The sequence below is a fragment of the Silene latifolia genome, chromosome 11, assembly GCF_048544455.1.
Source record: "Silene latifolia isolate original U9 population chromosome 11, ASM4854445v1, whole genome shotgun sequence".
Lineage (NCBI taxonomy): Eukaryota > Viridiplantae > Streptophyta > Magnoliopsida > Caryophyllales > Caryophyllaceae > Silene > Silene latifolia.
The window spans coordinates 7,078,014-7,092,855 of record NC_133536.1 but is presented as its reverse complement, the minus strand read 5'-3'; the positions used below and the strand labels follow the sequence as shown (position 1 = coordinate 7,092,855).

General features: G+C 46.2%; 1 protein-coding gene across 4 annotated transcripts; it reads right to left on the bottom strand.

Annotated features, from left to right (window-relative positions):
- Positions 1 to 437: 437 nt before the first annotated feature.
- Positions 438 to 6,911, bottom strand: LOC141610839 (uncharacterized). Of its 4 annotated transcripts, none has more exons than XM_074429106.1 (11): positions 6,821 to 6,911; positions 6,407 to 6,598; positions 5,377 to 5,698; positions 5,052 to 5,276; positions 4,237 to 4,496; positions 3,769 to 3,971; positions 2,879 to 3,001; positions 2,339 to 2,524; positions 2,058 to 2,195; positions 986 to 1,320; positions 438 to 732 (listed from the first exon to the last, which is right to left on the bottom strand). In XM_074429106.1, the coding sequence occupies exons 2-10, from the start codon at positions 6,507 to 6,509 to the stop codon at positions 994 to 996; spliced, it is 1,887 nt and encodes a 628-aa protein (XP_074285207.1). In that variant the 5' UTR covers positions 6,510 to 6,598; positions 6,821 to 6,911; the 3' UTR covers positions 438 to 732; positions 986 to 993. The 4 variants fall into 4 exon arrangements, with proteins under 4 accessions (XP_074285207.1, XP_074285208.1, XP_074285205.1 ...); XM_074429107.1 differs by having other exon boundaries at positions 6,407 to 6,591; positions 6,821 to 6,889; XM_074429104.1 differs by lacking the exon at positions 438 to 732 and having other exon boundaries at positions 870 to 1,320.
- Between the last annotated feature and the right edge of the window lie 7,931 nt (positions 6,912 to 14,842).

The window sequence follows — 14,842 nt, the reverse complement described above, 5'->3', positions numbered from 1 at the left end:
AAAGAAAAACTAAATTTTTATGTACCTGATATAAGCAAACCTACATAGGGTAATACGTGGAAAATAGAATGACGTACTTTTAGTCAAGTAGCTTATCAGCTTCTAATTTTTAGTTACAACTTCCAGTTAGTTTTTTAAGGAGAAACTAGTTAAATAAATCGAGTAAAATGTCAAACTAACCCTATTCATGCGAAATATTACTCAGATAAATTTAGGATGACCAAATGTATTATGAATGTAACTCTAGGTAAAAATTATTGGAGTCAAATTGATTTAACTTAATGCACTATTTGTTAGGTTGAGTATTAGCGACTTTGTTGTAAAGAAAAGTCGAGTATTTATCAATACAAAAGGAAGATTGTGTAAACAATGTAACACTACTAGTCATGTGATTTGGTAATGTATTTCACCTGTCTTAAACTTAAAACGGATAATGTCGTCTTAAATGAGATTTTGCCTAATTGATATGTACAAGTGATGTTCCACTAATTTGATGTAGTACAGCAATATCTCACAGTTGACAAAGGGTGTTGATGGTCTCGTACACAAATCATGAGGCCGCCTGCTCATAACTTTACCGACTATGCCAGATGAGTTTGATAAACAAAACTTAGTTTCAAATTATATTGGAAATAAACCATCCTCAAAACACGAGTGACATCCAAGAGTCCAAGAGACCAAGATCCAGGGGCCGTGATCTAAGAACGAAATGTAACCTCTTCATAGTCGGTCCTGCAGCTCATTCCCCAAGATTACATGTTTGTTTTGTTAGACGATCAACTCGGGAATGAGCCTGCCTTACCTATACAGACTCCAGGTTCTGCTACAATCCTGGGAGTTAACTTCTAAACCAGAGGACGCGTAATGTACCAATGAACTAAACTTTGCTACTTGAATCAAAATGAGGCGAAGCTCAATACAAAGCAAAGTTCACATCATCTTTTGCAAAAGAAAAGGAGAGCGGGAAAGGGTAATGTATACGTACAGGAAGTCTCAGGAGCCAGTGCTAGTGCTACGTTTATCTGTGAGAATCCTCGGGACCACTTTCCTGGTATGGTTTTTCTTGTTGGGGGGCTTGGGGCTGTTAGTGCCCGTCCCTTCAGTTTTCCTCGAGATCGGCCGTTGCAAGATACGAACAGGGATGCCACCGAGATCAAAGTCTTCCTTTAACGATCTGATCAAAAACCGTATGTCGGTATCCGGAAGCGCTGTTTTACCCTTCACAAAGGCAACAAAAGTTGGGGGACGGGCCTTGACCTGCGTAAAGTATTTGACTTTCGGCTGTGAAGCCTGATCTTTCCAAGAGTGCCTGCTCATCACCTGAAAAAAGAAAACAAGCAACTTTGTCTGTACTCCGTGTAGTAACTTCAACAAATATTTACGTAGGGTTGTTTTACAGAATAAATAATGTAAAACTGCGTGTTATTTGACTGAGTTACCCCTTTTCTTGCAGCTTTCTCCATATTTCCAATGGAGCCAAAGACTCATTACTCGTTGGTTCTGGATTATGATGGAGTAAAGCAAAATGGCTTACTAAAGTGGCTGCGCTTCTTTCTCTTGTGAAGTAGCAGTCCTTCGATGCAGTTCTCGATGCAATTTTCATCTTGGGTCATTCGGAAACAGCCTCTTTGTGTTTCTAACACAAGGGTAAGGCTGCGTACATCCGACCCCCCCTTACCCCGCAAGCAATTTGCGGGAGCCATTGAGGCACTGGGGTAATGTTGTTGTTGTTGTTGTACCCCTTTTCTTGCAGCTACCATTATTTATGGTGAGGGTAAAGATGTCTTTAATGGATAGTTTACTGTTTTTACAAGAGACGCATGCAACTTATTTTTCGAGAGTGCAATGTAAGACTATATAAATAAGAAATGTGTAAACGATCTGCTCTTAAATATACCGATAATCAACAATCTGATCTTAAAAAACTCAACAATGCAAGCCAAATTGTAAGGGTTTGTCTAAGGATCTGACTCTAGAACGAACAAGACATGTATAATCTCGTCTTGTGGTAGTGTGCTGAGAAAGGAACTTTATAGTGAAAGGCAAAAAGAACAAACCTTTTGCAACCACCTATTTAGCTTAGCCGTTGACAGTCGAAGACACCATCTCTCATATGTTTCAATAACCTGAGTCATGACAGCTATTCGACCCTCTCCTTCTAGAGCAGAAACAAATACAACCGGTATTCCTGTCACCTGACGAAATTGAAGAATAGCTTAACAAATCAAACAGCTTTTATTTAAAACTTAAATCCGTCAGATTAACAGATGAAGAGTTTAAAGAGTTGAAGTTGAAAGATAGTGTATTATGAGTATGCAGGAATTCTGAAAAGGCACACCTGCGGTATAAGTTTCTTGATCTCTTCAGGAACAGCTTTAACGACATTCTCATATAACTTGGAATTCGGAACTGCTTTCAACAAATCGATTTTGTTCACAACTACTACCAGGCCACGTCCTTCTTCCACTGCTTGTCTAGCTATAACCTGCTCGGCATGCTTCATGCTCTTCCTGGTCTTCGCCACCTGACCGGTTAAACGAGCAAACTACATTAGATACATATCACGGCCATAACGTCTATACAAAACCTTACATGAGACAGTCTTACATGAGAAATATACCATTTGATTCAGGTTTGGCATTTTTGCCGTGAAACAGGCAATCATACACAAGTACAAAGTAAAATACAAAGAAGATCGTTGTATTTAGCAACACGGTGCATGTGGGTGTATTACTGTTTATATTGAAGTTAACTCCTGTGTAGAAGAAACATATAATTCTCAAAGCTGGTGAATAAAGTAGCCACCAATAACCAGAAGCTTTGTAACTTCTAAGGGAAAAAAACGTCAATCAGAAATGTCAAGCGGACAGTGGCACACCTCTTCACCATCAAGGACCAAAGCAATCACATGAGCCCTCATAAGATTCTTCTTAGTTTGCATGATACTCAAAGAGGCAGGCCCTTTCTCTTTTGTTCTCCCCAACCATCCAGCAGTGTCAACCTGCAGAAGAACATCAAGTCACATTACATGTCATGAGTTTCAACTTGAAACATCGTGCAGAAGCCAGAAGATGTGAAATCAATATCATCAAGCTGATGTGAACTTCGCTTTGTATTGAGCTTCGCTTTAAATTGATTGTCTCGACTCTCGACTTCTCTTATGTCTTAACCAATAGGCTCTTAACCAAATGCATCCACTAAAGGCCCCGGGTCCAGACGGTATGAATGTTCTTTTTTATCAATCTTACTGGAGTACGATTGGGTCAACGGTCATTAGTACGGTCCTTGCCGTTCTTCGTGGCGAGCTATCTCCGAGGGATATTAATAAAACTAATATTGTTTTGATCCCAAAGAAAAAAGCTCCGGATAAAATTCGTGATTTCCGGCCCATTAGTCTCTGCAATGTGGTTTATAAATTAGTCTCGAAAGTTTTGGCAAATAGACTGAAGCAATTCTTGGGTGACATCGTCTCAGTTAATCAGAGTGCTTTTACTCCCCAAGATTACATGTCATGAGTTTCAACTATGATGCCTATTGGTTAAGACTTAAGAGAAGTCGAGAGTCGAGACAATCAATTTAAATGTTACTACGAGTCTCTGACAATATTATCACAACCTTCAACAAAAAACGGGCATCAAAGTAACTCATAAGAAGTTAAAGGGCAGCTGTCGGGTTCCTTGCTTTTAACAGATTATGTAAGACCATTTGAACTATCCTCCGCCATATGAACAATGAATAGACAAGGAGGCAACAGGAAACTGACAATACCATATATATTGTTCTGCCATCATATTGAAACTGAGCCCGAATAGAATCTCTTGTCAAACCAGCTTCAGGCCCCACCAGAACACGTTCCTCTTGTAGTAAGGTATTCAACAAGGTAGACTTTCCAACGTTGGGTCGTCCAACAAGGGCTAGTTGTAATGTCGATTTAGATTCCTCCGATTCAGGGGAAGTACTGATTGGTATAGCTTCATTTAACGAAATACAGAAAAAGCATATCATCAGATAATGCAGATAGCCAATAAGAACAAAAACAAAGTAGTTTGCTCTATACCATAAAGGAGCAGGTAGATGGTGAGAGGATGCTTTTACGGTTTTACTACTTAACTATCAGCACCATCATAGCCAGCATGTATTACTCAAGTTATTAAGTTATAACCAGAAGTTAAGCAAAGGAATTAAGCTTTTACAAGAAGATGAAAGAGTTTGAAGGAGGGTATTACTGTTACATACCATCTAAGACTTGAAGCATATAACTCTCTAGCATTGGCCTAAGAGTAGTTAAAAGATCCGCCATTCCCAATCCAGTTTCAGCAGAGATAGGAATAGGCTCCCCAAACCCCAAATCATAAGCTTCGCCAGTACATGCTGCCAAAGTACCATCATTTTCATCTAATGATTCGGATTTATTCATCACTAATACAATATTGATCCCAGGTGCATGCCTACGCAACCATTTCCCAACCTGAAAATCCATGGGCTGCAAGCCATCTCTACACATTCAGAAATAGAGAAGATAAACACCTAGCATTGAAATGGGCTTTTGCTAGTCATTTCGTAAATGAAGCGTTAGTGGCTATAGTGAAGACTCAAATCTACACTTCTCCGGTAAAAGATAGATTATGACATTATGTAAATAAAGCCACCAATCAACTCCTCTCCCCAATCATATATTTGAAAGCCTCGCGATTTAGTTTGAAAAGCTGTGCGGCGCACAACTTTTGCTAACAGATTTGTATTTTTAAACTTAAATTTTGTGCAACAATACCAATTTTAGAATTTAAAGAGGATAGGGAGAGTGGGAGAAAGGAGAGGCCGAAATAAAATAGCTCGAGGAGAAAAAATATGGAGTATTCATAGCAGCGCATTGCTTGATGTGCCTTATGCTGTTATGCATAAGCGGCACCAAGGCGTTTTGGGTAGTGCCTTACTGAGTCTCAGCGCACCAAAGGCAAGCTTTTTAAAACTAATCCGAAGATAGGACAATAACTTAAAACAGAACTCTTTGACATCACTTATTCAAAGGGAATGTACGTAACATGACATACTTTGCTGCAATCAAGAACATGGCAAACTGAGATCTAGACAGAACATTTGCAGTCATATCTGCAGTCCGTCCCAGAATAGAACCTGAAGTAGCCGCTGCTTCTAAGCCAGCAGAATCAAGGACTCTGAACCGTAAATGGCCAAGTTTGGCAACTCCTTCCCTTATGTCACGAGTGACATGATCCGCTGGAGTATTATAAACAAGCGCTTCTCTCCTTCCAATCAGACTGCACCCACAAAATACATGGATGTTCCCATAACAGTGTCAAGGACTTTTTATCCATCAGTTAAGCCAGTACAAATTTCAAGATAGAACTAGAGAAATACCGGTTAAAGAGTGCAGATTTGCCTACATTTGGCCGCCCTACTATAAGAACAGTAGGAAGCAACTCCTTGTCAATTTGCGTAAAATCCAGTGACTTCGCACTCAAACATTCCGTTTTCAGATCACCTATGATAGTTTCCTTGGCACTCTCGGACTTAAAGCCCACCTTTTTCGTTGATGGAGTGTTCACCTCAGCTACACTTGAATAACCAGCACTACTCGTGCATAGAAACCTCAAATAACTAGGTGAGCTTTTCTCAAACCCGACACACTCTCTTACGCCTGCTACTGATTTCCCCACTATTCGATCACTTGAAAATGAGCCTGAAATATTGATTTTTCCATCTCAAACATATTAATCCTCCTATTCATCTCCCTTACTCAAAAATCCGGAGTATATGTGAAACTAAATCATCTAATGTTCGTTGCACCTAAAATTATCCATTTCATCCTTATAGTTTAATACTTCAAATAATCCTACAAACAATGTCTGAACCGGGATTCCTAGCCAGTTTCGAACCAGTAATGCACTAAAATAACCTAGGAAAAGAAATATCGAAAAATTTAACCAAATTTTCAAATTTTCCATTGGCCAGGGGTGCCCACTCCTGCTAGCCCCCTTGGTTCCGCCACTGCCTAGTGCCTACACACATTTCTACCACGGTAAACAAACATGGAAGTTATATACTCCCTCCGACCCATTCATTTGTTTAACTTTGATAAAAATACCCCTCCGCTCACAAATAATAGAAAAGGTAAGCAAATGATCGGGACGGAGAGAGTATGATTCATATTGACATAAACCAAAATACTATGTACAATACTATAAATTAATCAACAAAACAGGTAAATACTCTCTCTGTCTCAATCATTTGTTTATATTTTATACGAGTAATATTTAAAAGACGTATTTCAACTAAAGCTAAACAAATAACTGAGACGGAGGCAGTAAAATATTACAATAACTAAAATTGAATGAATTTCCACCATTATAATGCAAAATTAAAACATGGGTATTAGTAAAGATTTCACCTTTACACTTGTTTGTGACGAAGGAGCTTGCTGGGTTATACAAACTCGAGAAAAGGCGCCTTCTTTTGCTAGTATACATTGCACGAAGCCATGGATGAAGCATCACAAATACAAAACTTTGTTTGAATTTTATTGGGTTTTATTGGATTTCTCTATAATTTATGTATCTTGAATCAATTGTTAACCTGCAATCTAAACAAAAAAATTAAAAAATTATTGTTGAAATGATGGTTACACACGTACACTGGAGCAAGGAAGAACCCCTACTCCTCTCAATAAGAACCCTAAATAAGAATAATTAAACAATAAAAATCCTAAATTAAACATGAATAATCTATACTTTACAAAAGCAAAGATTAGAAATAAAAAACGAAATATAAAAGGATGAATTTAGTAGAGAGAAAAGAGGACAACCATTCAAGAGATAAGGGAGAAGAGGCGGCAGTGAGGGCGGCGACCGGCGGCGGTGAGGGCGATGGCAGGATAGATGGGTAAAGGGTATTATTATTAATTTGCAAAAAGAATCATCGGTTCCTATTCTCTTACCCTTTCCTAATTCACAAGATCTCAATGAAAACGACACGTATTCGTCAATTTAGAATGACGAATACCATTTGTCCATTTCCTCTCATAAATGACCCAAATAGAGGAGGGATGGAAATACATGGGGGTGCCCCACCTTGTCCCTCATATCCGTTTTGTGAGTGACATTACCCGTCACTTACTCCGACCCGTCTTCAGCAAGACTAACTGTTCCTAATTACCCCAACCAAACGCCCCCTTAGTCTTTACTAAAAGAAAAAATAAAATAAAATTCTTCGTGGCACCCCTGTAGGCCTCTAGTTTAGACCTGGGAACAGGGCCAATCGGGCTGAGTTTGTGTCGGGTTTGTTATAATTTGGCTCAAATCGAGTTAGCGAGGCACATTATTTTTAGGTCACTTTCGGGTTTATTATTATCAAAAATTTTAGGATAATGTTCAATTTACAGCGATAAATATTTTAGCCACTATATTAATTCGGGTGAATTCGGTTTATAATCATGCTCGAATCCTCATTTTGTGTGTTGGGTCGGGGATAGTCCGACTATTTGGTTTGGGTTTTTCAAGGCCGAATCGAATTTGCAAGGTTCACTAGTCTGATTAGGGATGAGCAAATCAATTAAACTTTACCAATTTTAATATCTGGTTACGTTAATCGGTTCTAAAAAACATTTTTCTCCTAAACCGATTTGAACATATTTTGTAACCATTGACCGATTTTATAAAATCGGAATTGAAATTTGGTTAATGAAAACGGATTTTAAATCTGCTCTAATTTTTTCTAATTGCTCTTTCATGTATATTTCCATAAAGTTTTCATAGATTACCCAACAATACTGTTCCGGGTGTAATTCCAGAGCAGTTATTTGTTACCACTCGTGCTTGTAGAATGACGTCTTTGATTGAATCCTCCTCGCGGTCTCCTGAAACGATGAACAAACTGAGGGCTCGACTTCGGACCGAGCGAACTCACTCCGACGCTCAAGTCAGTAAACTTAAAGAGAGAAGTTGTTACTTGGCGAAGTATATATTGTAGAGAGATAAGGAAGATATTACCAGATGAATAGTGATTCTTAGGTTAAATTGTGGATCCTCTCCTCAATGAGGGTTGAGGAGTATTTATAGACTTTCACCTTTTGTCACGTAGTGGCCAAGTGGCCAAGTGGCTAGCAGGTGGAAAGACCGATGTACCCTTAACCGAGGGACCCATGGCAGGCCGGCGGACCCATGAGTACGCGGATATGTGCCCCGGCTGGCTAGTCACCGTGGCCGGGACATAGGCGATCGGCCGACAGGTTGCGTCGGTTAGGCTGTCTAAGTCGTTGACTTGCTGTGGATATCTTTGACCTTGCTCAATGTGTTGACTCGGCAGCGGGTGCAGAATATGCCCCATCAATTTGCCCCCAGCGTAGTCTATGCCGTGGTATGGGCTCCGATGTGTGTTGAGCGTATATTCTGCGTAAGTAAAAATTTTTCTTCCTCGGCCTCTTCTATCTCGGCTTGGTTCTGCTTAGGCCGTACCATATCCCCCCTCCACATGGATGTGTAAAGGGCATCCGGTGTGGAAAAGAAAGTGACGCTAGCCGAGACCAGGGTTGAGAGTGCCGGTTGTTTTTGATTGCCCCCGGACGGTGGTACCTAGCTTGGTTGATCATGTGGCCGGCGGAGAACAGACGCTTAGGAATTTGTTGAGGAAGATGAATAGGCAGAGAGATATGAAGGGGCGTGTTGAAGACGCTTGTCACCATTGCATTGATTGACGTTCAACTGTTGTAACGATTGACATTCCGTGGTTGCATGTCCGACACGTGCTGTTCGGCCGATTGGGCGACGTTTTATGGGTTGTGCCACGATTGGTCCTTCTTCATGGGCTTTCCCTATAAATAGGGCGATTAGTCCCCTGAAATTGGCCATCAATTTCATTTTCAAAAATTTTCTTCTTTCTAGCCCTCTTTTGTGAAACTTCTCTCTAGCTTTGATCATTACTCCGGCGTAGCACTTTTCTTCAAGGTAAACAAACAAATTTTCAACTTTTTCATTGTTAAGTCTTCGTTGTGAATCATGTCTTCTGCTGATGCCGGTCCTAGTAACCGTGCGCCGGGGGGGTTCCCCGTCGCGTCTTGATGAGGAGGAGGCTCTGGCCGCCGTCCCGCTAAGGTCTGGGGGCCCTAGGTCTCCTTCTCCCGAAGTTGATCCAGAAGTTTTGGAGGGTTGGGAGGATGATGATGATGTTGATGATGACGATGATGTTGAAAGGGCTCGTCCCAATGAGGGGAGGCAGTACATTATGGATCACGGCGACCCTTGTAAGGTATGCCCTGACCGTGCTTGGACCCATAAGTTTGCCACTGCTCCGTGAAACACTTTTCGAGGGCCACTTCTACTTCGGCGGGGGTACAAAATTGTTATCCCCGAGGAGGGGCGGCCCGTCTGTTGCCCTCCCCGGGTTGCACCGCGTATACATCCGGCACACTGAGTACGGGCTCCGGTTTCCGCTGAATGATTACGTTATGGCCATCATTAGAGCCATGAACGTCGCCGTGGCCCACCGCACCCGTTGGCTATTAGAACCATAGTCGGCTTTGTCGCTCTGTCTCTTGAAGGGGAGGTCCCAACGGTTAATTTATTCCGTCGGCTTCACCACCTTCGGCCGTCGTTTCCTGGCCGCGTCGGATGGTACATCGTGCAAATGGAGCCGGGTTACGTCTCCGTTGATAAGCTTTCCTCCTGCAAGGACTGGAAAGATCGGTGCGTGTATGTTGAGGTGCCGGATGACTATCCGCTGCCCCGGTCCTTCCAGCACCAAGTTAATTTGCGGTGCGAGACTAAGGCGGAGCATGACAAATGGGTCACCCGGAGTAAGCTTAAGATGGACGCCGACAAGGTCCCTCTTCTTGTGGATGAGAGGTCGGCGATGAGGCTTTTGAGGCGGACAAGAGTGGGGTGTCGAAAAGATGGATTCCCCCGACGCAGAGATCATTCTTCGAGGATGAGTCGCTCTGCCATGTCGACCTCATACCGCCCTAGCACAGGTGACCGGGGTCGGTGTGAGGCCCATCTCTGCTCTCAATGTTTCTGTTTCTTGAACTTTGATTTATTCCTTCTACTTAACTCTTGCTTTGTTTCCTTTGCGGACCACTTTAGACCGGACACATGCGAGGATATCCTCCGGAGAATGGGGCTGCACAAGGATAAGACCGTTGCTGATTTGCATCCTAAGGCTCGGCCCGTGATCGCGAACGTCGCCGAATGATCTCATGGATCGCAACAAGGGTTTAAATGTGGAGGCGGCCCAGGCGAAGGTTGCTAGTAACATGCCGCGCCGAACGCGAAAACAAAGTCTTCGGCGGCGACGCGCGTCGACATCAATTCCATCTCCCATCCCTTCACCGAAGGAGACGGTGGTGATCGTTGACATTACCAATGGGGAGGACTCCGTGCGGAGGGGTCTCCCCTTGTCCGTAAAAGGAAAGAGCCCACCCTGCTGCGATGCTTCCGCTACTGCTGCGCGCTAGAATCGTCGGCAAGGAAATGCGTCCTCCGAGCAAGAAAGCCAAGCATGGTATAGATCTATCCCGTGGCTCGTTTTAGCCGGTTCATTAGGCGTTCCGATGACAGCTCTCGTATGTCCATGTACGTTGACACGGATGCTTTAATTGAATTTTTGTAGATCGGCACGCCGTCTACCGGTCACGCTATTGAACATCGTGCCGAGAAGAAAATCTGCGCGAGCGGTGGTCAAGATGCCACCGTTGTCACCTCCTACCCTCGGCCTACCCCCTTCTGTTAAGTCGGAGGGCCTAAGTTTGGCTAGGTCGCTGTCGAAGTGGGTTGATACGGCCGGTGCTCTTATTGTGGAGCAAGAGAAGGCCATTCTTGAAGCCGCCCACGCTCGAGCGGCTCGGAGCTCGAACTCGTCGCTGCGAACAAGGAAGCCGAGAGGGCCAAGGCCGAGGCCGAGGAGGCGATCCGTGTTGAGAGAAAACTCGGGGAGGACGCCGAAAAGGAGGTCCTTCTTTGAGAGAGCCAAGGTCGAGGCCGCGGCGGCCGGCCGCTAAGCCGGGAGGGCGTGACCTTGTTCGAAGCATGCCGACCTTTACCGTCGCAGAGGGACGAATGGAGGGGCATGTTTCAGGCCCAGGGGAAGGTGGTTCGGAACAAGGATGCTATCATCACCCAAAGGGAGGAGGATATTGAGACGCTCCAAACCGTTATCCTCCCTAACATGTGCGCCCAATACCGGGACCTGGCCGAAGAAGCTGCCAGAGAAGTGATTGGGGAGCTCTTTCCTCTTGATGGCTCCTTTCCATGGGACAAATTTGACGAGCTGTTTGATGACAAGCTCGAAGCTAAAGAGAAAGCTGCAGAGGAGAAGGCCAAGGAGGAGGTAAGGGTGAAGAAGGAGGAAGAGGTGGCCGCGGAGAAGGCGACCCTTCTTTGAGAAGACTAAGGCGACGAAGGAGGAAGCCGAGAGGATGAAGGCAACGAGGCCGCCGAGGCCGAGGCCGCCAAGAAGGCCGAGGCCGAGGTCTGCCGAGAAAGCTGAGACGGCCAAGACAGCTTCTGGGTCGCCTACTAAAGACGGTGCTGCTAACGCTGCTGATGGCGAGCAGCAACAGGCATAGAGAGACGGGCGGTCGTCACCAGGCTCACCCGGCATCTCGGATAGCTTCAGCTGTTCGGGGGCCAATTATAAAGCCTTTTCCTCCCTGCCATCTTTTGGCGCTTAAATGATGTCTGTAACCTTTTGCTTTTCTTTTCCTTGTATTTTGTACAACTTTGGTAGGCTGTGTTTTGGCTTATCCCCATGGGGACGGCCGCCGTCTGTATTCTCCTCACTTGTAACCCGTTATCATCTTTAATAGGAGTTTGCTTATTTTGCCTCTGGCTTGGCCGAGGTCTTTTCCTGTCTTCGTCTGAGTTGTCTTCTTACGTTATTAATTGAGCGCTTCTTTTGTTTCCACCTCGGCCTGGCCGAGGCAGTTAGAATGCGTATCTCAACTGTTTAACGTTTTTTTTTTTAAACATGTTAACGTATCGACCGTTGTGTCCCCTGCCAGGCCTTCGGTTGGCCGAGGCGACTAGGGGTTACGGCGCGACAGCGTTCGTATCTGTCAACTCTGCTGGTAGAGATTGCTGTGGCGTCTACCTCTTGGAGTGACTGCCGTGGCGTCTACCTCTTGGGGTGACTGCCGTGGCGTCTACTTTTTGGGGTGACTGCCGTTGCGTCTATTTCTTGATAGTGACTGCCGTGGCGTCTACCTCTTGGGGTGACTGCCGTGACGTCTACTTCTTGGGGTGACTGCCGTTGCGTCTATTTCTTGATAGTGACTGCCGTGGCGTCTACCTCTTGGAGTGACTGCCGTGGCGTCTACCTCTTGGGGTGACTGCCGTGGCGTTTACTTCTTGGGGTGACTGCCGTTGCGTCTATTTCTTGATAGTGACTGCCGTGGGGGAAAATGAACATTTTGACGGAAAACTTGGACGATTCTTCATTAGATATAAACATGCGTCGGGGTGCCCACAATTGTCTTGGGCACCTCCGCCACTATACAAAGTATTCCCCGAGATTGTCAATGTTCCCAGTTAGCCGTCAGTTGCATCCATGAGGTCGCCCTCCTGTTGTAAGGATGGGTTTTTCCCCTTCTCTGACTTCTTTGCCACTTTGAGGGATTGCATGTTGCACCCTCCGCGGATATCTGGATGTTGACCACCTCGTCCTTCTCGTCCTTGGAGACGAGCTTATGCGCTTCCCCCCGGTCCGAGACATACATCAGTGTCAGGGCCCGGATGGACATCACTGCGTCGGCCTCGCTCAAAGTGACTCGGCCTATGAGAACGTTGTAGGCGGACGAGCCGTCGATGACCACGAACTCAGCTAGGACATTCTTAGCCGCACCTCCCTTGCCGAACATCACTGGCAATCTGATCAACCCCAGGGGTACCAGGCCGGCCCCGGAAAAACTGTACAACGGATTGGTGCAGGGGCTCAAGTCTTCAACCTTCAGACCGAGGTTGAGAAAGCACTCCCTGAACATGATGTTCGTGTAGGCGCCTGTGTCAATCAGGCACCTCTTGACCAGGTGGTTGGATATATCCAAGTGGACTACAAGTGGGTCGCTGTGAGGGGCGATGACTCCCTCGTAGTCCTTCTTCCCAATAGTCATATCGGGGATGTTGGAGGCGGGGATCGCTGTTTTGGGCACAAAGTTGATGGCCTGATATAGCTCGTTCAGGTGCCGTTTGTGCCCATGAGCGGACCCACCGTTCTCGTTGCCCCCGATGACAACGTGGATCACTCCTATCCGTTCAAAGACGGATTTCTTATTTGAACCGCCGGCCTCAGTCTTTGGCCTTTGGCAACATACTTGCCGAGGCTCCCCTTCCGGATCAGCTCTTCAATGGCATTCTTCGGTGCTTGGCGCTTGTCGATAAGGTGACCGGTGTGGCCGTGGTACTCACAGTACTGGCTCGTGTCACCGTCCCCCTTCGGCTTGGGGGGCCTTTCCCACTTCTGGCCCTCGTTCTTGCTCAGGGCGAAGACCTCGGCGGCAGATACGACCAGGGGGGTGTGGCCGTTGAACCGTTTCTGGTAGTACGGTCCTGAACTCCCCCCGGCGCCCGCCGAGTTCTGCTTCCTAGCAGATCTGTCAGACCGTGACCCATTATTGTCACGACGTCCTTCGTCCGGGTTGTCCTCCCGGCGACTCTTTCTCTCTGAGTGCCCGGCCTCGTTGGGGCCTACCCAGGTTTTGTGATAGTCCTCCACCTTTATGGCTTGGTCGGCCATCTTCCTGGCGGAGTCTAAGTTCAGGCCGCCGCACTTGATGAGCTCGTTTTTTAAGTCTCCTCTTGGGAGGCCTTCCATCGCGTCGAAGGCGGCCGGTTCATTGCTCGGCTCACGAATCTGCTGAACCTTGGCGTCGAACAGCTTCACATAACTCCGGAGAGACTCGCCTTCCTCCTGTCTGATAGTCAGGAGGTCCGATGTCTCAACGGCCCTCCTCTTATTGCAAGAATACTGGGCTAAAAATATGTCCCTTAGGTCGGCGAATAAAGATACCGACCCACCCAGGGTAGCCCCTTGTACCAACTTTGTGTCATCCCATGCAGAGTCGTAGGGAAGACTCGGCACCAAACCTCATCAGGCTGCTCCCACACCGACATGTGAGACTCGAAAGCCTCGGCGTGGTCGGTTGGGTCGCCTTCTCCTTTGTAAGATATGGGTGGCAACTTTAGCTTGGGCGGCACCGGGACCTCTAGGACGTGGCGCCGAGGGGCCGTCGACCACGTGTTGAACGACACGCGCGATCGGCTCCTCATATCCCCTCGGTCCGGCTCCTCTCCCCGTGGCGGGAAGGGCTTCTTCTCCGACTCGGTGAGTCGGGCTTCTTCTCCGACTCGGTGAGTCGGACTTCTTCTCCGACTCGGTGAGTCGGGCTCCTTTCACTTCTGCAGGGCGGGGCCTCGTCGGCGGCTGCGGCGACACCGTCCTCCCGCGAGTGCGGGAAGGACTCGAGTCTACCACTAGCGCTCTGGCTCCCCGTCTTGACAGGCCGCTTCTTCCAGGTGCTCCGTTCAAGTCTCTTGGAGTCACCTTCTGGGCCCCGGTCTCCTGGACGGGTTCCGCCGCTCTTGTCGGTGTGACAGTGTGAGCGCGTGCTTTGCCAATTAGTTCCGGGAGTAGCTTCGGTTTTCTTTGCGTCAACCACATGTCCCATGATGGTGACCTGGTTGGCGCGCGGCGTATCTGGTATTATTGGCATCTCGTACTCCGGTTGAATTACCCGGCCGGTGGAGGGTCTGCGCAACTCCGGAAATTGGGACGGTATCATCTTGGTAGAGTTCGGTTTCGTCAGTCACGAATACCTCTTGTTGTTTTGACATCTTCTTAG

Bases quoted from the DNA above. Each gene is read 5' to 3' on its own strand.
- LOC141610839 (XM_074429106.1), bottom strand. From the start codon at position 6,509: ATGCTTCATCCATGGCTTCGTGCAATGTATACTAGCAAAAGAAGGCGC. The intron at 2,196-2,338 runs GTGTGCCTTTTC...CAATTTCGTCAG, and splicing joins TCAAGAAACTTATACCGCAG to GTGACAGGAATACCGGTTGT. The intron at 1,321-2,057 runs GTTTGTTCTTTT...TTCTTTTTTCAG, and splicing joins TAAATAGGTGGTTGCAAAAG to GTGATGAGCAGGCACTCTTG.